General features: G+C 47.6%; 1 protein-coding gene across 14 annotated transcripts in view; it reads left to right on the forward strand.

The window, feature by feature from the left end:
- KSR1 (kinase suppressor of ras 1) overlaps window positions 1-25,852 on the forward strand; it is a 141,189-nt gene that overhangs the window by 25,589 nt on the left and 89,748 nt on the right. The window contains exon 1 of one of the 14 annotated variants that reach the window (XM_057501144.1): window positions 5,812-5,831. The exons of the other annotated variants lie outside the window; for them this stretch is intronic. Coding sequence (XP_057357127.1) covers window positions 5,823-5,831 — 9 coding nt within the window. The 5' untranslated portion in view covers window positions 5,812-5,822. Of the gene's footprint in view, window positions 1-5,811; window positions 5,832-25,852 lie in introns of those variants that run through there. 14 annotated transcript variants of the gene reach the window in all.

The raw sequence follows: 25,852 nt of genomic DNA on the forward strand, positions 1-25,852 counted from the left end.
TATGAACTCAGAAATGTTTTCTGTGTGTATGCACATGTTCCATCTTTAAAATTTTTCATTGTGAAATAAATAGGCAAATGCATGTACAAAACATCTATAATTTAAAGAATGATAAACTTAACATCTGTATCTACTACTCAGATTGCTAAATAGAAAAATTCCTGGTGCTTTAGGTGGGAATCATCCCATTTACTGTGTTCCTCATCCTATTTACTCAAATGAGCATGCTATTTATGTTCCTCTGTACTTTTTTTTTTACTTATTATATCTGGGAGATTGGTTCACATAAGGACAAAGGGAAAAAAATAGCTTTTTCTCCTTAATAGTTGCATAACATTTCCTCCAAGTGGATGTGCCATTATTTAATTTTTTTGCCAATCCCCTCTTGATGGATATTCAGGGTGTTTCTAGTCTTTGGCCATTACCAATAGTGCTGCAATAATTTTCCTGGCTTCCAGGAACTGACATTAATAAAAACAAACTGTAAGAAATCCTATTGCATCAGCCTCCCTGAGCTACCAGTCATTTTCAGAACAACATGGAAACACTCAAAACAGGGGAGCCCTGCATGGCTCTGGTCACCTTACACATGGACGCTCTGTGCCACTCTCCTTGGGCCTTCCTGGAGCCAGCCTGATGCCACTGTCCTGGAAGCCCCTCAGGCCCAGCTCTCTGGGGGAGTATGGGATCCCCAGTTGGGTAGATGCCATGGGAGCTGAAGTGCACTGAAGGGAACTCAACTGCAGGCTTCACTCCAAGCAGAAAAGTTCCTTTTCTTTTGATTATGCAATGTCTCTGCAAGGGACCCAGGTCTGCTCTTCTGCTTTTCTTTGTCTTTCTGCAGATGGGAATGAGCAGGGGGGCTGGTTTGGGTGTTCAAGCCCAGGCCACTTGTGTTTTTGAGACAGTCCTCACTTTTCCTGCCCCATCTGCTTCTCCCTCATTGCCTCTTTCCCTTTTCTCTCTCCTTTTTGTTCTTTTTTCTTTTCTTCATCCCCATACCTACCCCTTTGGACTAAAATTCCTGGTAAGCTGATTCTTCTATCCACACGTGCAAAAGTTCTAGCTATTCTTTCCTTTCTCTCCCGGCTCTGAATGTGCACAGTCCCCACTGTAGAAACGGTGGGATGGTAGGTGTTCAGGTTGGAGGTCAGTGGATTGGGGGCCCTGTCGCCCTTTTGCTTCTTCTTTCTCCTACTGAACAGATCTTTAGCCACTGATCTCTTTACTTCCTCCTCCTTCAGACTGTGCTGCCGTGAAATGCGGAGGGCACACATGCCCAGGAGGGGGTCATGAAGAGTCAGCAGTAGGGATAATGGCCTCTGGGTTTGGGGGACAAGGCACTGGTAGGTGGAGGGTCCTCAGGGAGAAGAGGAGGTACAGGTACCTTGTCAAAGTGACAGTGTTCCCTTAGTTCACAGTTTGGGCTGGAATGTGACAACCCAGAAGCTTGTCAAATAAAGTAGGTTCAAAGAGGCCAATAGGCCTAGACCTGGAAGCATTTTTATATTTGTGGGTCTGTGTGTATCTGTGAGCCCAGCCCCCTCACTGGAAGCCAGTAAAGTGCTGAGTAAGTGTGTGGACTCCAAAATGGGGTCACCCAGGTCTATCTAGGCTCCAGCTCTGATAAGGGACACTGGAGGGACCTTAAAAAAATCAGTTTTCTAGGTTTCAGTTTCCACATCAGTAAAATGGGGCTGTTGACGCATTAAAGGGGAGTATCCTTATAAAATGTGACACACATATTAAATGCTGCATAAATGTTAGCAATTAGTATTTTTCAGATGGTTTTCAAACATTTCAGGCAGAGCAACCCTCCTTTCTCTCCCTTGCGATATCTTCTCGTGGAAAGCCGGTATATAAAGGAGATGGAATGGAAACGGCCCTGGTGAAGGGGGCACTGGGAGTGATAGAGTGTGGGCAGCAGAGGCCCAGGGGGTTTTTGTTCTGGGTTCCTGAGCCTCTTCCCCATGGTGCAGGGAGCAGTTTGCAGCTCTTAGACATCATCGAGCTGTACAAATTGGTATACCTTTCTAGATGGTACTTTGGCAATACTTATGAAAACTGAAGATGTATTTTCCTTAGAATTCATCAGTCCAACCCCTGGGAATCTGACGCATATAAAAACCATAGCCTGTATACATACAGGTATCTGCACAAGGTTGTTCACTGTAGCATTGTGTATAGAAAAAATAGTTTAGAGATGCCTAAGTGTCCGGTAGTAAGGGAAAGATGAAACCAACTGTGAAGTACATATGACTATAAAACAGACAAGGTACTATGGATTGTCTTGGACAGATTTTCATGATTTATCAAGTATGAAAAAAAATCTGATACCAAGTAATATATGTGATGTGTTCCTATTTTTTAAAACATATGCGTATATACGTCTATGCACAGATACATGCAGATGCATGGAGCACCCCATTGCTCCCTCCTTTAGGAACCTGCTGGGGTGGGTGCTGATCATGCTGCTAACAGGACTTGACTTCAGGGGATGGAGGGCAGGCTGGCATTTCTATATGGAGTTCTTCCTTGCCCCCAAAAGACTAGTATTTAGGGTAATTTTACTTTCTAGTTGGTGTTTTCCTCCACGTTATAAAGAAAGAGGTCGCCCTGGAGGCAGGAAAACACCGCCACAATGGTGGAGGCGGGGAGTTGCCTGGGGCCGCACAGGTGTTTGCAGGGGGCGCTGGGCTTGGGTACCAGCTCCAAGGTTCTGAGAGCCAGCCTGCCGAGCGCAGGCCCCCTGCTCCAGCCTTGTTTTTCCCTTGGCAGACTGGCTCTGTGGGCTGTGTTCCTGATACACTCTGCTTGCCATCTGTTGAGGAAGCAGTTGTTAGGCTGTGAGTGGTGCCTCCCCCCACCACGTCTAATTTAACAAACCACACTTCTGTCAGTAGGCCTCACCAAGGCTGTGGGATCACCCTTTAATTATTCACCAGGGTCAGCTACCTGATGAAACTCCTTAGTCGGAGACAGACGGTACTGACAAGCAGATTAGTTGCATGCTGGGAGGAGGGAAGAGACTGGGAGGGTGTGTGCAACAGCTAAGAGTGGGTGGCCTCAAAATAGAAATTCATGAAGCATCGAGGAAGGTAATTTTAAACACTGATAATCTTGAGGTTGTGGTTCAGGGGTGAACTAAGCTGAAGACAGCCAGCCTGGCACACGTAAGGCAGGCTTTGCTTTCCTGTCAGTCTGGGGAGGGAAGGGGTTCTGCTTAGCTCACCTTTGCATTGTTTTGAAATCTGTTCAAAGGTGCGCTGGCTTGTTCCCACTGCTGGCTTATTCCTCTAGGAACTGTCCACATCCATTGGCAAGAGCCTTCTGCGGAGTCAGTAGAGTACCTGCCTTGCCTCTGACCCATCATGTGGCCCTGGACAAGCCCCCCTCCCCTCCCTATGACTGAGTTTCTGACAGTCCTAAGTGGGATTGGATGAGGTGAGTCCCACGGTCTCTCACAGCTCTAGAACATTCTATAATATGCCCATACATGCCGTTTGCAGGGAGTCATGAACCCAGGAGTTGAAGCACCATGGTCTAGTGCTTGCCACCAGCGAGACCTGTGTGCAGATCTCATCTGTCCCATCTGCATTAGGCTAGCCTGGAATTGGGAGGAGGTGGAACATGTTCTGAGTCTGAATTTCCCCGCCTCCCATAAAATGGGCTGACAATACGTGCCTTGCAGAATGATGGGGATTTATGAAATATGGTTAAATCCTTGGCACATGACAGGTGCTCATTAAATGGTATTAGACACTTTGTCTTGGCATTCTCAACCCTGCTTTTGGTCTTAGCTGGAAAATATGTTCCATGGAGGCAGGGAAGTGGGCATTATCTTGCTTTATAGATGCCATTTCATAGAAAGCACTGGCCCCAGGCCACACTAACCTTTCCCAAAGCAGTGTGTGCCTTCACCATTCTGATTATACTTAACATTCATTGAGCATTTACCATGTGAGACATGGGGCAGCTCTAATCTCCTTTCATCTTCGTGAAACCCTGTGACATAATAGGGTCTGTTGTCCCTATTTTATAAATTAAGAAACCAAGGCTGGGAAGTTGAGTGACTTGCCCGAGGTTACGCAGTCAGCAAATGGTGCAGCTAGGACTGGAGCACATCGTTCAGATCTTAGCATCCTTGCCCTCGAACACGTGTGTTTTGTGGAACGGTGGGTACATGAGAGGGCCCAGGAAAGCTGTGAATTACCTGAGGCAGACAGGAAATCATGCATGTGATAGATTTAATTCATGAGGTAGAATTTCTGAGCAACATGAACGATCAGCTCCATCCAGTGCCCCTGGCTCGTCAGACCCTCGAGGTGGTGGAGCCCCATGGCCCATGTGCGTCAGATGATTCCATTTTTTCTTGTTTATTGCAAGTGACCTTGAATTACCTAAAACCCATGGAAATGTGTTCTTAATTTTCTCTGTTAACAGTGTGATTTCCCCCCCTCTAACTTAGATTTAAATAACCCTTCCTTCTATGTTGTCATGCACTTAAAAAGCAGCATCATAAAAAAGTCCCAACCCTGAACTCTCTGTAATTATGGGGTAGGCTGAGGAGGGAGGGGCCCTGAATGGGAAATAACGCCATCGTCAGAGCATTCTAAGTCGCACGGGTTATAGTCAGTGCAGGAAGACTTTTGCCTGCCACTGGGAAAATTGCAAAGCAAAACAGCCCCTGCTTCAGCCAAGAGGTTTGGCTGCTGACTTTATACTCCCTTTAATTTGGGGCACCTGTCCCATTCTGTGGTGCCATTGGCTGGGCTCTCACCACCTCTTCCTCTGCCTGGTGGGAGAGAAACCTGGGGCTCCTGAGGTGGTTTGGTTTTGTCCCACCGCTGGGTTAGCTGCCATCAGTGTAGGCCTTTGATGTCTGCCTGGGTTTGGAGGAGAGGCCCAGAAATGCTCGCAGGTCGCTGTGAACTGGAAACAACAGGTCTTCTCCCCCTCCTCTGATAGCAGGGAGAAAAGTAAGAGAGCTTCCAGGAACAAGTAGGCATCGTGTGTTAAGACCTTTAAACAAACACTCGAACTCTTGAGAGTGGAATTGCTGTGGGTTCGTGTGGGGCATAGGTAGGCTTATTCCTGGGAAGGTGGGTGTGTGCAAGGAGGTGGGTGCAGGAGGTGCCTCTTGCCTGTGGGTACGCACTGTAGGCCTGTTGAGAGGGAAGGAGGGAAGGTAACAGCAGGTGGGTGTAATTTGGAAGCTCACCTCTGAGTGAGGTTAAGGAAAATGTATCTATATCCAGGTGTTCAAAAATCAAGCCAGCAAGAAGGCATTCACATGGTCAGTGCTTGATTGGACCCGGGAATGTGCCCTTGACTTGCCACCAGTCCAGCCTGCCTCAGCTCTGCAGGGTTATGTTTTCTTAGGGACCAGTTGAGGGACTGATATTTGGGATTCCAGAGACATGCGTGAACAGGTCTTTTAATTTACATTTAAAAGCAATAAAGAGCAGAAGGGAGATTTCTGGCATTTGCATATTTAAAAACCAACTAGATTTAAGAAAATCTTGATGGGGCTGTTTCCAAGCCCTCTCTGCCAGTCTTCTCCATGTTTATGTTCTGATAATGGAGGCTGCTTCTCTGAGAGCACCATGGGGTGCTGTCCCTTTCCAGTCCTCCAGGAAGCCGATTTTGGACCCTGGCCGCTGACTCAGTGTGGCCTGCTGGGTGGCTCCCCATGCCTGGGAGGCGGCTCCACAGTGTCCCTGGGCCCAACCCAGGAGCAGGTGGCCCAGGTAATCCTGCTCTGACGTGGCGGCCAGAAAGACACAGAGAAGGGGCTCCTGGGCAGCGCAGGTCCCCGGTGGATGCAGCTGGTAAGCAGGGTGGCCAAGTGGGGAGCAAGGAAAGGCTTCCTGTGGGTGAGGCCTCGGGTGTGTGGAGTGGGTGTGAGTTTTGCTGGGAGCTGGAGGCAGGGGTTGTTTAGTGGCTGTTGCCCAATAGGGGCAGGGAAAGAAGTTGGGAAAGTTGAGCTTGGTTTTTGGAGAAGATGTCTGTTGGAAGGAGCTTGTAGGTTTGAAACGAATATGCCCCTTAGAGGCAGAGAGGTCCTAGGGGTGTATTGAGGAGCTTCTCCTCTTCCTTATCCCACCCCAGGTCTCTATTCCTAATTTCTTAACGGGCCACAGAGTCTTGGTTGGCAGAAAAACAGTTTCTATGTACGTTTGTCTTTGTGTGACTGTATGCCAGTGTTTGTGTCCATGTGTCTCTAACTCAAGAAGAGGGAGACCAAAGGTGCACTTGCACAGGGGGTGAGGTGCAGCAGACAGCCTGGACCAGGGACTCAAGGACATCAGTCCTGGTGGCTGCCCAGTGATGACTTAGGCCTACTTCCTAAGTCTCCTGGGACACAGCCCCTCAGCTGCCCCCAAGGGTAGCGAAGGATGACAGGAGGGAGGCTCGATGATCATTGCTAATGTCCCTTGCAGCTCTGACATCCTCAGAACAGCCTTGTCCAGTAAGACTGTCTCCACCGGGTAACACATGACTGCCAAGGGGGTATTTTAATCACTGCAGTTTCAGAATACCAGGGCCCGTCTCACAGAGGGTTCATTGCTTCGTCAATCATGCAATCCCCGTGGAACCTGGGCGGATGGCAGCTCTACAGTCGGTTCAGTTTTCTTGGTGCTGTTACTGACTGGGCACAGACATTCTTTCCAAAGCCTAGAATCATCTTTTAGGTGAGATCATGTTTGCCCATGATGGTTGGTAAGATTTTGTTTTCCAGTGTTGCTCCTGGGAGCCCAGAGGAGCAGTTTGGAAAATACATCCTTTTAGGGATGGGATGCCATTGCCTAATGTATGGCTGGGTCTTATGTGGGTCTTATAGTAAATGCCTCTAGAACCTTCTGGGCTCTACCTACTACCCCAGGAGGACCCCTGGGCTCTGGCTTGTTGCCTTATGGGCCAATGGTCCGGCTTGGCGTTTTGAATCCACCTTGGCTGAGCTCCCAGGATAGACTTATCACTCCTTCCATAACTGCAGTAAGAGACTGAGGCCGGGGGGGCAGTTTATGTTTGCTTGAGGAGATGCCTGTGCTTCCTTTCCAACCACCCAAATATGACTGGAAAGAGACAGATGTGAGGCTGCTTTTGTTTGTCTCCAATTGTGTTTAATAAGATGAAAGGGGATGGGTGTGTATAAGAAATACTTCTAGTTAACGAGACCCCAGTTTCCCTTAAAATTAGAAATCCTAAAATCCATGAGCTGAGTAGAGAAACTCAGATCATTTTGCTGCTCTCTCTGTTCTGTCCAACCTTGTGGCTAATTCTGCCTGATTTTAAGCCTTTGAAATCTATCAGAGCCACATTTCCTGGTCCTCTATCCTCACACCTCGGGACACAGGGGAAGCCCTGACATGACATGGGTGCTGCCCAGCTGGGCCTCTGGCTGGCAGAGCTGAGAGTGAGAATCTGGGCTGAGACCTGGGTGCCTTGGTAACCAGCAAGCGAGACCTGGGGACCTCAGGTTAATGATTAAGTCCTTTATGTCATTTCAGAGGAGTCAGTGCTCCTCAGGATTCGCAACCCCCAGTCAAACTTGGGCACCTTTTATTTCTGTTACTCTTTCCTACTGAATGAAGATGAATATCACCTTGGAGGGATCCTGAGGGGCTAGCAGGATAAAGGTTGGGAGGGATCATCAGCGGGGATGATGAATTTGCAACTAGGCAGCCATGACCTGCCATGCCGTCTTCTCCAGGTGAGTGTCGGCAGGCAGGGGGAGAATGCTGGACGTGGGCCCCTCAGCCTGCTCTCAAGTGCAGCTTCTGTTCAGATAGTTTTAAAAGCCTATGTTTGTTTTTGTATTTGTGTAAATAGGAAGCATCAGATCCTTACTGATCTGGTATTTTCTAGGGGGGGCAACAGTAAGTGGTCTTTCCCTCTTCCCTTGCGAGAAGGGAATGGAGCTGCTTATTGAGGTCAGCAGATGAGCAAATGCTTGGCCTTCTGCTTTTCCTGTTGCACCTTCATTTTCATATGGGGACAGTGGACATTCATTTGGGGCTGCTGTGTGCATTATTGATAATCTCATTCCCCCCTTAAAGGCATCTGCATGAGGAAGGACTGTCAGCCCCCTGGAAAGACACTGAAGCCGGGGGAGGTTGAGTAACCAGCCCCGGGGTGGGGTTTGTCCTCTTTTCATCACAGGTCAGCAATCACAGTGTCTTTCACTTTGCAGTACTGCAGTCCTTTCTAGAAAATTCACCTAAGGACAAAAAGCAGGGTGGGCGCCCCTGATGATTTTAGGGGATGCCCAGATGTGACACTACCTTCCTTAAATATAATAGCAAAGAAGCCATCTCCTTCCAGCCTCCTTCCAGTCGGTCAGTGGCCTTCAGGAGAAGGTCTGAATGCCATCTCCCTTTTTAAAAAGCAAGGAGCGGGACCAAGAGGAAATGGGCCTCAAGATCCCAGCCTTCCACAGGCAACAGGGTCTGCTAGATCTAATAACATTATTTTGTTTCAGTTATAATTGTTTTTACAGAAATCTTCTCCATGTGTCACACATAATGGTGTTCCCTTTGTGGCAATGCATAATTTTTTTTAAGTGAGTAGATTTAAGAAAAAAATAATAAAAGTACTCATGGCAAGTGCCAAAAGTAAACAGCCAACTTTGAGAAACTGTGCTTGACTGTGGCAACATGTATCCCATGAACAAGCTCAGCAAGTGACCAAGAGGGAAATACATCTTTCTGGAAAGTCTGGCAGACTCTATGCATGCACACACACAAGACTGTCAGAGTGGCAGTTTCTTTCCGGCATGGGCAGATAGGTTTGTACAGGCTTTGCTGCAGAGATGGGGAGAGTGTGTGCATGCGTGCATATGTGTGCATGTGCTGGTTTTGCCATAGCGGTAGGATTACTTTGCCCTTATAGGTGCCTACTGGCTCTACTTCACCTGCTTGGTGTGGCCATTCAGTTTAGGTGATTTGCACCATAGGGAAGCAGCCCCAGAGTTGCCAAGGAGAAGCCTAAATGGCCAAATCCCTTTTAAAACTGTTCTCATGTCCTGTTTTCCAGAAAGTCTGGTGGCTCTCAAACTTTAGTCATTACCAGAATCACCTGGGGACCTTGGTAGGGACAAAGGCTCGGGACCTGCCCCAACCCACCTAGCATGTGTCCAGGTGACTGCAGTACTCAGCAGTGCCCGGGCTCACGGTCTGGGTTGCTGGTCCCAGCTCTGACTGCCCATCAGAGTCGCCGGGAACACTAGTGAACATTTTGAGGCCTGGACCCCACTTCAGAGAAGCCTAACCAGAATCTGTGGCAGTGGGCTTGGCACTGGGATTTTTAAATTGCTCCCAGGTGATTCTGTTGTGTGAGCAGGTAGTGACACACTGGCCTTGATAGGGACTTTTGGGGGAACTTTATACCTGGGGATGCTCATGATGAAGAAGCAAAGTCACCCATGAGGCATTCAGAGAAATTAGCTTGGCTGCAGAGGAAATCCTCAGATCTGAGTTCAGGTCTTAGGGGAATTCTACAGAAAAATAGAGGTAGAAGGCGAGTAGCCCAGGTGAGTGGGAGAGTGGCATCTACCTGGTCAAACAGGGCCAGGAGGGTTAACAGCTCCAAAAGATGCTAAGGGCATCAAAAGTACTCTTGAAGATTTGTTCAGAGTGGGAACAAGGGCTGATAAGCCTGCAGCTCGGCCAAGTCTAGGCTCCTGAAGACTAGAATGGGGACAAAGTTGTCCCAGCTTTTAAGAAGTTAGGAAAAAGGTGAATTCCAGAAATCATAGTCTGGTGAGCTTGGGCTCCATTTCCAAAAAACTTCTGGAAAACATTACTAAGCAGCTGATTTGTGAGCAGGTATGAAGCTCAGTCTGGGTCACCTTTCCTGTTCTGATAGGGAGCTGGCTGCCAGATCGGGAAGTGCCTGAGGCCTCTCAGCAAAGTTCTTACTATGTCATCTTCATGGGCTCCCCAAAGCAAGCCAGGTCTGACTCAGTAGGCACTCGATAATGCATCTTGTGAAAATCCTTGTGGAGAGAGGTGGAAACAGGGACTGAATGGGATATAGCTGTGTGGCTTTGGAGTAAAGTCATCAGCTACCCAAAAAGCCCTGAAATTTGATGTGGGAAGGGGTCTTATGAGGCTTTCTGCTTGGAATGAGGCAAAGGGGACTTGAAGCATACAATTCATTTATGCGACCTGTCGTTATCTGAGAGTGGTCTGGGAGGACTGGTGGAGATGGAAGGGGCTGAAGCCATTTGCATGTGTGTACCACCTCTGCCCTCATCTTGGTGGATCTGTGTCAGTCTGCAGAAGGCATGTTTGACCTTTCCCATCCTGCATCATTGCAACACTTAGATAAAGACATGTTTCCTACAGGCCCAAGGCTGGGAGGACTGAGACAGGGTGGGTGATCCCCAAGCCTATGAAGAGTGTATGGTCAGTAGGCTGATCTGCACAAGGGAGATGTCCTGTGATGCATGGATGTAAAGCTTTGCACCTGGATGGAAGACACCTAGCGGTGGCACTCCTGAAGCCTGTCCTTTAGCATCAGAGTCAGAAATGGCCCTGATGAATGGCGGTTGAGGTTGGAGAGGTGTGGTGACATTCCCAAGGCCACCCAGACAGTAAGTGGCAGCTGTGGTACACATGGAACAGTCTAGGTTTGGTGGTGTGAAGAAGACTCAGATTTCATTTGTGCCCCGACTCCAGAGGTGAGGTGTGGCTGCCAGCAAGGCAGGGGCACCTGGGCCACACCAAGTGAGGTCCAGGGCTCAGACATCATCCGGCTTCATCCACCTGGACTGGCCAGGCCCCATCTGGACATTCATGTCCTGTACTGGGTACCACATTTTATTTTTTAACTTGTTTAAATTAGAAACCATTTTAAAAGGAATATTTTTAAGTTCTAAAAATAACATTACAACAACTGAAAATTTGGGGCTGCATTCTAGAAGGGATATTGACAGACCTGTGAGTGATTAGGGTTTGGAGGTATGAGAAGCAGGAAGGGAAGGCCGGCAGGGCCAATCTCTGTCTTCAGGGATCTGGAGGCCTTCCCAGAGGAGGAAGGCAAAGGGGGCTGACGGGTCCTGTCTCTGACCCTGCCATGTCTGGCACCAGCTCCTTCACATGACTGAACTCTGAATCCTTGACCTAACCTTTCCAGGAGGGCACACTTATATGAAACCCCAGGATGCAAAATTCAGACCAAAGGATGTATAAATTGTGTAATAATAGTGGCTGACATTTTTTGAGTCCTATGTGCCAGGCATTGTGCCAAGATTTCACTTGTGTGATCTTCAGGATGCAGAATTCAGACCAAAGGCTGTATAGGTCTATAATAATAATTGCTAATGTTTATTGAGCCCATCCTATTATGCTAAGCTTCCCTTGACATTATCTCATTTAATCCTCATCGTAGCCCCATGAAGCAGCATTAGGTTTGTTCTGGTTGCTTTGGAGGCAGGACATTAACCAGGGCTATAAATTAAGTCGTTATAATTATTATTGGGAGTTACCATAATTTTCATCACAACAATTACTGAACACTTTCTACATGCCGGGCACTACTAAGCACCTGGCATGCATTGCCATTAATCCTCATAACTGTGGAGCTTTGGAGATGATTATCTTCATTTTGAGGGAGAGGAATTGAGGATCAGATAGGCCACTGTGGCATTTGCATGTACATTTCATGCAGATTACTTAAAGGTGTCCCTCAGGGTGGAGTAGGCCAGGGTGCTGGGCCTGGTGAGGGTTGGGTGGGCTGGATCCCTGCCACCATGCCTGCCTGGTACCTTGGTGCAGGGCTCAGCCTGTCCAGCTATAGGCGAGGGCCCCGAAGGTGAGAGAGGCTGAAGAAGAGCTCGTTAAAGCCGCACAGTGAGGGAACGGCAGAGCTGGCCTCCCAAGCTTGGTCTCCTGATCCTGGAGCTGGTGATCCTAACCAGTGCCAAGGAGAGGGAGAGCTATACATCCAGCAGAGCCTCCAGTGTGGGCTGGGCTGTTCCAGGGTTGGCCCCTGGGAGAGGTCCTGGGAGACAAGGTGGCTGTCTGTCAGGGGAGGGGGGCAGGCTTAGTGACGACAAAAGGGCCCCCTTCACCAATTCTGAGAGCCTGGGACCCAAGTAAGGCATCCACGAAAACTTAACATCTTAAAATCTGACATTTCTGATGGACAGTGACTGTAAAAGGGTTTGTGGGGGGGACCTGGTATAGGGGAGAGCCTAGTAAACATAATATTCTTCATGTAATTGTAGATTAAGGATAACAAAAAAAAAAAAAGAAAGAAAGAAAAGGGGGATTACTCCCTGATAGGATAAAACTAACTGTAAATCAACGATTAAAGCATGCTTTAAATATCCTTAATTTTGATCATTTAAAGGGTGTCAGATGATCAGCTATGGAAGTACATTTTTCTGATAATATTCCTTTCTCTTAAAAAAAAAAACAGTTCCTGTGTGGTGACCTCCAATAAGTTCTTCACAATGATATAAAGGGCAGATCAAAGTGTGGGCAAAGGGTTTGTTTGTGTTTATACAGAGGATCAAAGCCTAATTTGGCTACCCAGAAAACGAATTAAGATACGATATGAAGAAGAACTTCCAACATCAACATTCTCTGGAAGAGTCATTCCAGAAGATGAACATCAAAAAACTTCAACAAAGATCCTGGCGCTGTAGCAGTTGTAGCTGCATTCATCCCACCGGTTCCTGGACTTGCCATGGGAATGAAGGAGATATCTAAGCTGGCCTGTGCATACAGTAAAACAACAAATTTGACTGGATCTACACTGTTGGAACTCAACCAAGAATTAGGAGAAGTGCAAGTTGCAGCGCTCCAAAATCTTGTGACTACAGACTATCTACTGTTAAAAGAACATATGGGATGTGAACAGTTCCCAGGAATGTGTTGTTTTAATTTGTCTGATTTTTCTCAAACTATTCAAATTCAGTTAGACAATATCCATCATATCATTGATAAGTTTTCACAAATGCCTAGGGTGCCTAACTGGTTATTTTGGCTTCACTGGAGATGGCTGGTAATTGTAGGTCTGCTTTAGTTATGTAGCCGTATTCCTATTATGTTAATGTGTATACACAATTTAATTAATAGTTTGAAACCTATACATGCTTATGTTACTCTACAAGAAGATACGTCAAAGAAATAATCAATCTTCCCATGTTTTCTTCCGTCTGCTACTTCTATAGCTTTTCTTCTTCCTTCCTAATTACAACCCTCAAGTAGAATTCGTGCCTCATAACGAAATTACCGAGTATCATAATTCTTCCAAGTGGTAAAGATACCTCAAGACAAATGCTGGGCATAAAAGCCACAGGGCATAAATTTGCAAAGAAGTAAAAAGCTAACCTTTTCAAACAATATTGCTTCTCCCTCACTTACCAATTTTACATTTCCCTGTATGGCCCCGGAAGATGACTGGTTAGCCAGAGACGGGTAAGATTCCTCAAGGGAGGAACAACCTAAGATAGGCACAGTCGCAGGGGGGCCATCAGGTGAGAAATTGGGGATCAACAGAGGGGAGGCTTAGAACCCCACCCACCCTGTTTTGAGAGAAATCTTGTGCATCCGTGGATGTTTTGTTGCCCTTGTCTAGCTTGGATTAATACTTAGTCTATAGGCACACACCTGATCATCTACATTTGCCCTCTTACAGCACTAAACTATGTTTTCTACCTTTATCTTGCATCTACCTACCACGTCAGCATTTTATTAAAAATAATAATAATAATAATAACAGTAATAATAAGGGAGAAATGTGGGATTCACATATAAATCAAGTATAAAAATCAAATGAATATTCATATTTGACCTGATTGTTTATAGTTCATAATGCGTGATCAAAACCGAAAGTTTCTGTGATGACTGCCCTTGCACTGTTCACCATGTAAGAACTTATTCACTATGTAAGAATTTGTTCACCATGTAAGAACTTGTTCATTATGCTTCAGAAGATTGGAGACTGTTGAGAACTAGGCTTGGGGTTGATTAATGATTGTGCATTGAGTCCCCTATACAGAATTTTATTGTTAACAACCATTTGATCAATAAATATGAGAGATGCCCTCTCAAAATAAAAAAAAAATCTGACATTTCTCCTCCACATTCCCTACCTTTTGCCACATGCAAAAGAATGAAACTAGACCACTATCTTACACCATACACAAAAATTAACTCAAAATGGATTAAAGACTTGAATGGAAGACCTGAAACCATAAAATTCCTACAAGAAAACATGGGCAGTAAGTTGCTCAACATCAGACTTAGTGACATCTTTGTGGATCTGTCTGCAAAGGCAAGGGAAACAAGCAAGAATGAACAAGTGGGACTACTTAAACCTGAAAAGCTTCTGCACAGCAAAGAAAAGCATTGAAACAAAAAGGCAACCTACTGAATGGGAGAAGGTATTTGCAAACTATATATGCAACAAGGGGTTAATATCCAAAATATACAAAGAACTCCTATAACTCAACAGCAAAACCAAACAACCTAATTAAAAAAGAGCAGAGTATCTGAATAGACATTTCTCCAAAGAAGACATACAGATGGCCAACAGATATATGAAAAGATGCTCCACATCACTAATCATCAGGGAAATGCAAATCAAGACCACAGTGGGATATCCCCAGACACCTGTTAGAAGGGCTCTCATCAAAAAGACAAGTAACAAGTGTTGGCAAGGATGTAGAGAAAAGGGAGCCTTGTGCACTGTTGGTAGGAAAGTAAATCGGTGCAGCCACTATGGAAACAGTATGGAGATTCCTCAAAAAATTCAGAATAGAACTACCATATAATCTAGCTATTTCACTGCTGGGTATTTGTCCAAAGAAAAAGCAAACACTAATTTGAAGAAAACATGCACCCCTATGTTCATTACAGCTTTATTTATAACAGCCAAGATACAGGAGCAACCCAAGTGTCCTTTGATATAGGAGGATAACAGAAGATGTAGTATATTTATACAATGGAATACCACTTAGCCATAAGATAAAGAATGAATTCTTGCCATTTGCGACAACATGGATGGACCTTGAGGGTATTATGCTAAGTGAAATTAGTCAGCTGGAGAAAAACAAATACCATATGATTTCACTCATGTGAAATCTAAAAAAACCAAAACAAATGAACAAACAAAACAAAAACAGATACAGAGAACAGACCAGTGGTTCCCAGAGGGGAAAAGGGTTGGAGGGTGAGCAAAATGAGTGAAGGGGCCAACTTACTGTCTGTATGGTGGCAGGTGGTGACTAGACTTGTGGCGGTGATCACTTTGTAGTGTATACAGATGTCACATTATAAAGCTGTACACCTGAAACTTTATATAATAAAAAAAAAATCAACTCCACCTTCCCGTGCCCTCCAGCCCTCACTCCAAGGGACTCTTTGGGGGCTGGTGGATGCCAGGAAGGGTGGGGCTGGCCTCCAGCCATGTACAGCCTCACAGTTGGTCACTGTAGACCAGCGGGTGGCCACGTCACTGGTCAGGAGCCCTTCTCAGGGCAGATGCTTGTTTATCATCTTTCTGTGCTCGCCTGTACTTGTGCGTCAGCACATTCTGCCCCGACAGTCCAGCACAGTCATGACACAGATGTTTGACTTTAGGCTTCGGAGGCTGGAGTGCACATGGCAAGAATTCTGCAGCACCCTCCCAGCCCTGGACTCCTGCTGGGGGAGAGCATGCAGGGATGACCTTGGGTCCGGTGAGCGGCTCTGCTGCTCTCCCAGGAAGGAATCTGTGCCTGGCCGTCCCTACGTCTTCTCACGCCAGCGATGCTGGCAGCCAGCACTGTAGTGGTAGTAATCCAGCAGGTCCTTAGTACTCATAGGCAGCATTAGTGCCGGCTCACCCGCAGTGTGTGCCAGCCCTGTGCTGAGTGCATTGTGAGCATTTGCTGGTTTAATCCTCACAATGACCCTTTGAGATGGGTATGATGATTACTCCTATATTGCAAATGAGAAAACCGTCTCTTAAGACAGATGAGTAGAGTATCTTGAGGTAGGAGTGTGCTGTTATTTTCTCTTTAAGAGAGATGATGCTTCCTTTAAAGCACAGGTTCTCAGCTGAGGGCCATTTTGCCTTCCAGGGGACATTCAGCGACATGGGGAGCCATTTCTGCTTGTCACAGTTTGCGGAGGCTTTGGCTGCTGTCATCTTGTGGGTGTAGGCCAGGGATGCTGCTCAACTTCCCTACTGCACACAGGACAGACCCCCATACAAAGAGCTATCCAGCCCCAAACATCAGTAGTGGAGGGTTGAGAAACTGATCTAAAGAGGATAAGAAACAGTACTCAACCTTTCACCCAGTTTGATATCATTAGCTTCTGCTCAACCCCTGCTTGTACTCATTGGTGCAATTCACCATCTATTTCTGGTTCTCCTACTGAACATGTGGCAGGCTTGGGCTTTGCTAACTTCTTGAAGTTAGGAGGAGATGTGACTTGTGTTGGCCAATGAACTGTAAGTAAGAAGCAACGTGACACTTTGGGGTGGCAACCTGCAAGAGCTCGGGTACAATTTGCCACATTCCTTCCCCCGTCCTGTGGCGCCCACCAACATTCCCAGATGTGGAGGCACCACTGGCCTGTCCTGGAGTGAGGAGGCCAAGGGCAGAGCTCCTGGTCAATGCATGTGATATGCAGTGTGAAGAGAGAACCTCCCAGAGTTCAGCGTTGCCTGTTCCCACGGCATAGCCTGTCCGATCCTGACTGACGTATTCTCGACAGAACAAAAATAAGGAGAAGTTAGGACTTGGATTAGGCAGGTGGTATGTGTTTTCCTTTTTGTCTGGGTACTGTGGATAAAGCTCGAGCATCCAGTATTTGTGGACTGCCTGCTCTAGAGTAGTTATTGGTCTTACCTGTGGGAGGTTTAGAGTTGCCGGCAGATTACTTCATAGAAGAAATGGAAGGGAGTTTAGAAGATGTGTTGAGACACATCTAGACCTCTCTGAGATCTGGACGTTAAGTAACTTACCCAAACCATCTGTGAGACCCCTGCTGGGATCCTGCAGCCCCACCCAGACTGCAGCTCTGCTTACCCAGCTCTGAACCGGTTTAAATCAGTTACTGGTCTGGGAATGCTTCAAGGGCAAAGTCCTTCTTTAGCTGCCGCTTGTGACATCTGGCACAGTAATGTCGGTTGAGTGGGTTGGGATGGGGAGATGGGGTGAGCAGTATCTTAATGGGGTGCAACTGGAAGGCCTGAGGGCTCTGGGGGAGACGTGACCTGAGGTGGCTGGCAGGGACAGCAGAGCCTGTGTTAGAGGCGGGTGGGGCCAGGGCAGGGAGGAGGGGAGCTGGGCAGTTTTCATTTTTTTCTGGGTTTCAGACATGCAGGAAGCACCCCAGTCCCAGGGTCTCCTTGGAGGAGTACTATAGGCTGGGGTGTCATCCTCCTAGCCAGCCCTGGCGAGGCCTGGTCTCCTTGGCTTGCCTGAGCAGCACATGCCCTTGGAGGGGGTGTCATTGTACACGAATCGCTCGGAAGAATCGTCAGTTGTGCTCATCTCCCTCAGAGGCTCAGGGATGATCATTTAGTGCCAGGAGCAGGCTTACCCTGGCCCAGAGCCAGAGCCTTTCCCAGCAGCTCAGAACAAAGTCAGCTTGACTCGTGCTTCCAGGCGCCTCAGTGTTCCTGTCGACAAAAGGGGCCGAATCAGGAGAGCTCGCCCTATCCACCTTTCACTGAAGTGGTCACGTCCGAGGGCTCTGTCCTTAAAGCCAGGGACGAATACCCTTACAGGTCAGCAAGGGAGGAATGACACGTCACTCGCCCCTCAGGTCAGGTCTTCAAGGGACTCCTGCCTAGAGGGGGACAGGACGGGCACTTTGGGGCAGCTCTGACAGCACCTGCTGAAAGGGCTATGGACAGGGACTGTGCTGAAAATGCTCTTAGTGGGATCATCCCCATGGATCTCTGGCCACTGGCCAGAGGGTTCTGTCCTTCGTACTCCCGGTTCTGAGGGCTCTGGCCTCAGGAGCAGACACTAATTTGTGGGGGCTCCACGGTACACCCTACTTCTCCAGCAAGACTCCTCCCCCACAGCGCCCACAAGCCTGCAAGGGCCGGGGTGGCGTCGTGACGTCTGCCCCTTCCCCCTTGTACTGCTCTCGTTGATCCAGAAGGGATTGGTTCTTAATCCAGCAAGGTGCCAGCAGTCTCCAGTTCATCCAGGTGATTCAGGCAGCAGAGGGTGATTATTATTGTTGTAACGGAAGCAATGTGGTATAGAGGCTGAGGGCCCTACTGTGGAGCCGGACTGCCTGGGTTCGAATCCCAGCCTGCCGATCCCTAGCTGTGCGATCTTGAGCGAGTTATTAATCTGCCCTTGACTCAGTTGCTTTATCAGTAAAATAGAAGTGATAACAATGCCTGCCTCAATAGGCTTGGTTTAATGAGCTAGTGTATTTGGTACATGCAGAGTGTTCATGGCAGTGCCAGTACACCGTAAACACAGTAGGTGTTAATATTTGTTGCTGTTTGTCTCATTTTGTGCCAGGCATTGGTGTCACCAAGGGATTACAATCAGCCATGCCTCTACCCAGTTTTCTGATGTAAACAATTGTCTTCAGTCTCTCTGGAGGCACCAGGCAAACATAGCTGAAGTCTTGGCCCACCTACTGTGGTGAGGTAAGGGACTCACACTCCTCAGGGGTAACCAGGGACTGCTTTGTATGTGCTTGGCTTTCTTGGTGCTTGTCCCATGTTTTTTCTTCCCAGAAGATAGCTGCCTTTGGAAAAAAATGAAGCATTGCATAAACAGCATAACAAAGTTAAAAAATTGTTGGCTCACTGCCCTTGACCTAACCCAGAATGTTTTCATATCTTCACGCTTGCTCTCTCCTCTCTGTCCTTGTCTGCAGGCGTCTGGCAATGGAGATTGTAATAAAAGGAGCTTTTTCACAATGTTATCCTCCCCACTGCACCCCAAACAAAACACACCTTAAGGCAATAGGATAGTAATAAAATTGGGGCCTGAGGGCTGGCTGGTGGGCTTTGGCTCAAGGTGGCCTTAGCCCCTGCTGGCTGGGCTGTCTTGGGCACATCAGTTTGACTTGGGGAAGCCTTACCCCCTTTTGTATAGCATGGGAGTAATGCCAACCTAACTCATGACTTTGTAATAATGAAAAGAGGTAGTGCAGGTAAAAATTTTAGTTAGGTATGTTTATTTAGCAAAGCATACTTTTTATCAGAAAAGCTGGGTGGGTTCACTGTAGAGTTGAACAGCTGATATTTGGTTGAATGGGTACAGCCACAGTTAGGCAGCCTGTGTGTGGGGTTGGACATTTTGATTATTTCCACCTCCCTCCCTTCTTGCTCATCTCTCTGGAGGCAGCAGTCCTGGGGGCTGGCAGATGGGAGGCCCTGGAGCTGAGCCGTTTCCCTTTGCAGTTGGTAACTTGGTGTTTTCAGGGATTTGGCTGAGAGGCTGCCTGGAGCCCTGCTGAGAGTCAGCCTTCATCTCCTGCCCACAGCCGCCTCACCAGAACCTCCAGGTTAGATTTTTCTCTAAGTGGTCTGGGTATTGGTTCAGTTCCCTGGGGGACAGTGTTTTGGGTTTGCAAGTGTCATGGAAACCCCCCAGCCCTGCCCAAGCCTGAGAAAGAGGGAGGGGAAAACTTTCTAGTAGCTGACAGAACAGGTATTTCCTGTCAGCCCCCAGCTGTCAAGAAATCAGCCCCCCTGGTAATTCAGAAAGAGGAGCCCCACCCATGCCACTCCTCACCCCTCAAGAGCCAGAAACTCCCAAGATTTAATGCAAGGGGACAGCTGCACTGGCCAATAGAACTTTGTGCAATAATGGAAATGTTCATTCTGCTCTTTCCAGTATGGCAGCATTAGCCACGTGTGGCGGTTGAGCCTTAAATATGTGGCTAGTCTGAACTGGGAAGTGCTCTCACTATAGAACTGCATGGCAGATCTAGAAGACAATATGAACAAAAGAATGTAAAATTTCTCATCTTCTACATTTTGTTTATTTTATATTATACATTGAAGTGATATTTGGGGTGCATTTGGTTAAATATGTATCGTTGAACTTGACAGCATCTGTTTCTTTTAATAATGTGGCCACTACAAAGTGCCCAGTTCCATAGGAGCTGGCATTATACTGCTCTAGAGTGTAGACCGCTGCTGTCCTGCCGCACGAAGGGCTGGTTTGGCTTGGAGGGGGAGGAGCAGAGCCCACCTGGGCACCCCCTGCTACCCATGCGGCCCAGTGCCTCCTGCTCTGGGACCTGCTGTCTGGGGGACGGAGGAGCAGGGGCCTCGGGACAGAGTGGCCACTAAGGCAGCCTCCCTGGTAATACCTCTGGGGTTTGGTCATGGGGAGTCAGGCCACTGAAGGAACTTATCGTGGGGTGGAGTGGCTGGCTTAGGGTGGATTTGGGGGGCATGGACATGGGCTCAAAGGTATCAATGCTAGACATAACATCATGAGCCCTGGTTGGAATCCTGGCTCTGGGCAGTAAGAATAACGGCTACCATTGGCTGGGTGCCCTGTGCTTGGCACTTTATCATCCCAGTGAATCCTCCTCTCCCTGGCTGGGAGGTTCTGTGATGCCCATTTTGCAAGCGAGGTGACTGAGGGCCCAGGTAGGAATGTATCAGTCCAGAGTTTTGCTGTTTGGTAGGTGCCACAACTTACAGAGAAACCCTGACTCGGGTGGCTCTGCCCCGCACCACTCCTCTCTAGGCGAGGTCCCTCTCTTTCCCTCATCCCTGATGAAAAGAAGGGGCTGGCCACTCAGTCACAGTAAGTGGAGGCCAGGGGATAGATCAGGGTGCCTGCCCTGGAGAGAGGACGCCTGCACTTGTCTCCACTGGATGCTTCTTCCTGTGTTAACTGAGTTTTGGCCCGAATTTTGAACAGACCTATCAGATAACCCAGGTGCCCAGAGGCTGGGCAGCCAGTTAGATGCCCCAAGAAATCCTCTGTAGAGTGAGGTGGGAAGGCCCAGGTTTCTGTGTTCCAGGCATCTGGGCACAACCCTGCTTCCCAGGCTGAGTGCCTCTTAAACACTGAATAAATATTGGTTAAGGAGGCCAGAGGCCTCTGTGAGGTGTGTGTTGGGGAGGAGGGACAAAGCCCAGCCTGGGCCACAACCCCCTTTTCCTGGTGCCAGGGGTGGGGCAGATTTGGCTCATGGGCAATGGAGGGTCTTCAATGCCTGCATTTGGGAGCCAAGGAGGCCAGCACCTCCATCCGCTTGCTGTTAGCACCTAGGGAATTGGGCAGTCTCTGTCTCCACATAAATCCACCTGGGACACTTCCTCACTGCTTGGTCCACCCTGACTTGAGATAACTTTTGTGGTTTTCACTTTTTCCATGGACTTCCGACCCTTCCTGTTGAGTCGTGGCAGAACCAACAATCCGGAAAACCATTCCTGATTAGCTTGCAGAGGTAGCAGGAGCTGCCCTCCACATGGCTCTCCTCGACCTCAGGGACCTTGTGCGAGCCACACTACCTCCCCGAGCCTCAGTTTCCTCATCTGGAAAAGGACAATGTTAGTGATGATAAAATGTGCCCTGAGGAGTTGTAAGGATTGAGAGAGAGCACTAAAAGGGCCCAGTGAAGTATGGGTATGGGATACCAATGTGAGTGGTCATTTTGTATAGCTTCATGGACATTTTTCAGACACAAAGGAATTGGAAAGGACATGGGAGCTAGAGAAATCTGAGCTCCAACACTGAATAGCTGAGTGGGCTTAGCCTGAGGTAATTCAGGCAACGTAATTTCCCAAGCCGCCTTGCCTGGTCTGTAGCGTGGGGTTTGAGTGAGCCTCTGTGCGCCTGGCATGTGCACATAGATGCTCCGTCACCTCTCTTTTTTTCCAAACGCTTGGGCAGCGCTATGATCTGCTTAGCTGAAGGCTATCAAGAGAGTGCTTGTCTCGTTTCTTTTTGAAGTGTACAAATACCATTTCCTGGCTCACTCCTTTGCAGCGGATGAGTGTTAATCCTTTCAGCATCCCGCAGTGCCTCCCATGCACACTTCTGGGCCAGTGTTATCTCAGGATTGACAGCTGCTCTGCCCCAGTAACAATGTGGCAGCTCAGTACATCACGGAGAGCCTTCACGCCCCTGATCCTCACAGCTGTCCCTACAGAGTGCCAGATAGCCATGGTCCCATCTTAGAAGACAGGCTCTCAGAAGGTGGAGGTGAGTACACCTGTGTATACACAGCCCTTGGAGGAACAATGTGTGTGTGTAGAAGCTGTAAAGAAAACCTTGCCATCAGCTTCTCTGCTGTTCACTTCTGTCTTAGAAAAAAAGTAAGAAAGGTGCTATAGACATTTTAGTACATTTTGCTCTTGCAGAATGGTTGGCTGTGAAGAAGTGGACAAAAAGCATGGTGTGGGGACAGAAAGCTGGCTGGGGCTGGAAACCTGCCGTTGATAAACCCCATGCCACCTATGGAGAGCTGACTGTTGGGTGTAGACACCATGACGACTCAGAGCCAGGAAGGGTCCCTGATTTTTGTCTCCCTCCAGCCTGAGAACTTGAAGGACTCTGGGACGGTGGTAAGCGGGCCCCCAGGAGGAGCTTTGCTTGCGAAGGGGTGGGAGCAGTGGAGTGCCAGGGACTGCAGGCTGCCTGTTCTCTGCTGGGAAGATGCTCAACATCCATCAGTGGGGCAGGGGGCATCAGTGGGCACTTGGGGACTAGGACTCAGAAAGGGAGGTTAGATTCCACTCATGGAGGGGTCTGGGGAGGTTTAGGCAGTGTCCTGCAGGACCCTGGAGGGACTGGCTGGGGCTTGGTTGAGGTATCTCTGTAAAGAGAACATGTGACCTAAGGGCAGCTTGGTCAGCCACGGAAGCTGAGGAAAGGGGAGAGGCCCTGAGTCAACTGTGGCAGTGCCCCACCAGGTTGCGTAGGGGAGAAGCGATCCCAGCCATTAGACTCCTGTGCATGCCATCAGTCTGGTTAGCTGCAGGTGTCCAGATTTTATTTTGTTTTCTTGATGCCAGCATACATGGCAGTTTTAAAATTAGGTGTTAGGTAAGGACAAGCTGACCCAGAAAACATCTGCTTAAGTGTAAGTTGCTCACCAGGAGAGAATATACTGATTTACATGGACTTGCTAGGATAGCAGAACCCAAGATGGCACTTTCTCACTATAAAACAAATTTGCGCAACCTGCAGCAGTCCTGTGTGCATAGAGTTAGCTTGGGTCCACTCTCACAGCTGGGAGTGGACCAAACCCTGGATCCCTTGTCTCCTTATTGAGGTCCTTACTACAGACTGAGCTCTAGCCTTTGCTCAGATGGTCTAACAAAACATCCGCCTCTCTCTCCTGCAGTGACTTTTCTAGTGCTTTCTGAGCTTCTCCTATCTTAGGTATCCATCACTTATCTGCAAGTAAATGTGTATTTCCCTGTTTCCTTCCTCCAAAGAGCTTACAATTGTGGCTTTGGGAGATAGACATGAATATACTTGAAGCATCCGAGGAGGGATGAAATGCTCTACCACTGCCAGTTTCTGGCTGGGCGCACATGGGAGCACCCCTCACCCCCTGAAAAGAAGGGTGTCAGGCACCCTGCGGGGGGCTGGTAATAAGGTAGCAAGAGATTCACATTCAGTTAAGACGTGTACAGTAGGCTGGGTTTGTGATCTGGGCATCATTCCTTTTCATTTTTATTTTTAACTTTTTTTTATGTGATTTAGTTTTTTTGAACTTTGTATAAGGTATGTATTATATGTATGTATGGCTTTGTATTTGGCTTCTTTTTCTCAACATTATGTTTGTGAAATTCATGCATTTTGTTGCATGTAGCTATTATTTGCGCATTTTCATTGCCCATAATCATTCAGTAGAATGATTAGCAGTTTTTATATCCATTCTTCTATTGAAGGATGTTTGGTTTGTTTACAGTTTGGGGATGATACCAAAAGATGCTGCTATGATCATTGTTGGAACGTCTCTTGGTAAGCCTGTGTGTGCACATCTGTATGCTTTGTGTTGGTGGAATCGTGTCATCTTATTCCATTGTTGTATCAGCCTTGTCAGCAGGTGGGTATAGTTGGCTCAGCTCAGGATGTGTGGGAATCTTGGCTCACTGTCCTGCCTCTGTACGTACCCCTTGGGTCATCTCTGAGCTCCTACTGGTGCCACATCACTTTGTCAGGTGTGAGAATTAGACACTAAAGCTTGTGTGCTGCACATAGGTAACTCCAGGTAGGATATGTAATTGGTGTGTTGGGGGCACAGTATGTACCTCACAGTCCTCCAGGTGGATCCAAATGCCTAGCCCCTTAAAGCTTTGGTGTCTGCCTGCAGCATTTCCTCCCAAGTGGCTTTTGTGCCCCTCCAGCATATTGAGTGGAGAATGGTCAGGAAGGCTGAGGCCACAGCCGAGTCTCCTGGCTCCTGCTTGCAGTGCAGCTAAGCTCTTAATGTGTTTTCATAATCAAAGCAGAAAGGTCCCATTGTGGCACTAAAGCCTTTGCCATAAAGCGCTTTTTGTTTTCTAACAAAATTCCAAGTTGCAAAAGCAAGTCAGCTTAGTAAGGACACAATACCAGTTAATGGCCATTTGCCACTTGCAGCAGCTAAGCAAGCTCCTAGTAAGTAACGATTGGCCAGCCTGTGTTTTACTGCAGCACTCCAAAGACACAAAAGTACTTTGCAGGCTACTTGGAGGAACACAGTAAGATATTAGGAGTCATTTTTATCATCCTGGAATTATAATCTGATATTAATGTAACAGGGTTCACTTAGCTCCCTGTTTAGAAAATCCAAATAACACTGGGTTAAATAAGTAAGAGGTTATTTTTCTAATGAAGCAAGTTCAGAGGCAGGCTATTCTGGGGCTCCATGTTGACTCCTTATATCTTTTTGCTCTGTCAGACTTAGCATATGACATTTCCCCTTGTGCTCTCAAAACAGCTGCTGCATCTCTTCACTTCACATCTTCATTCCAGGTAGGACAAAGGGGAGTAGGAAGCTGGCTTTTGCCAACTGACTCATCCATTTTATTGAGGATAACTAATGTCCTCAAAGTACCAAGAGGTAGGCTTCTCCTTATACCTCATTGGCTAGAACTGGGTCACATGACAACTACCAGTTACAAGGGAGCCTGAGAGCCAAGCACATTATCACTTTGAACAAAATCAGGGACCTCCAAAGTTCAGGAAGAAGGGGAGAAGAGAGATGGGTAGGCAGCTAACATCAGGTGCCACAATTTACTAGATAGCATAGGGAATGAAGTGTTGCAAATAAAGTGAGTTTCCTTGGTGACAGAATTATTCCTGTGAACACTAAAATGTATTTTAATCATTTTAAATGGTACAAGAAGATACATGCATTTTCTCTGAAATAGTCTAATGGCGTGTCTTTCACTGAGGCCGAGAGTCTCAATACCTCTCGAGGTAGTATGAAGGGCTACTTTGCCTCTCACATCACAGTCTCAAAACGGGACACTTTTTGGATCTTGGATCTGCTTTGCAGTTTTTTCCATTTGTTCCATTATTGTTATTCTGTCTTGTGGTCTCCCTGCACTTACGTCTGGGAACTGTGTTTCTTCTCACCTTCACGTGCTCTGGTTTTGATCTTCTATGACTGGAAGATGCCCGGACGTGCGAGCGGCCCTGGGTGAGAGCAGGAGGGGCTCTGGTTAGGGAGCGTCTTCACACGCAGCTGCGGCGTCTGTTTCATCAGCTCAGAGGCATGCGATCGCTTCTGGCCTATGAGATAAGAGAATTAATTATTATACTAAAAAAAAATGGGGGGGATGTTTCCAGTTTCCAGTCATACTCTCCAGACAAGGTGACATTGCAGTTGGTTTTATATGGCTGACTTAAAGCTAATTTTCCCATTACCATTCAAAATAACTCCCCCCTTGTCTCTCC

The sequence above is a fragment of the Manis pentadactyla genome, chromosome 4 (genome assembly GCF_030020395.1).
Source record: "Manis pentadactyla isolate mManPen7 chromosome 4, mManPen7.hap1, whole genome shotgun sequence".
Taxonomy (NCBI): domain Eukaryota; kingdom Metazoa; phylum Chordata; class Mammalia; order Pholidota; family Manidae; genus Manis; species Manis pentadactyla.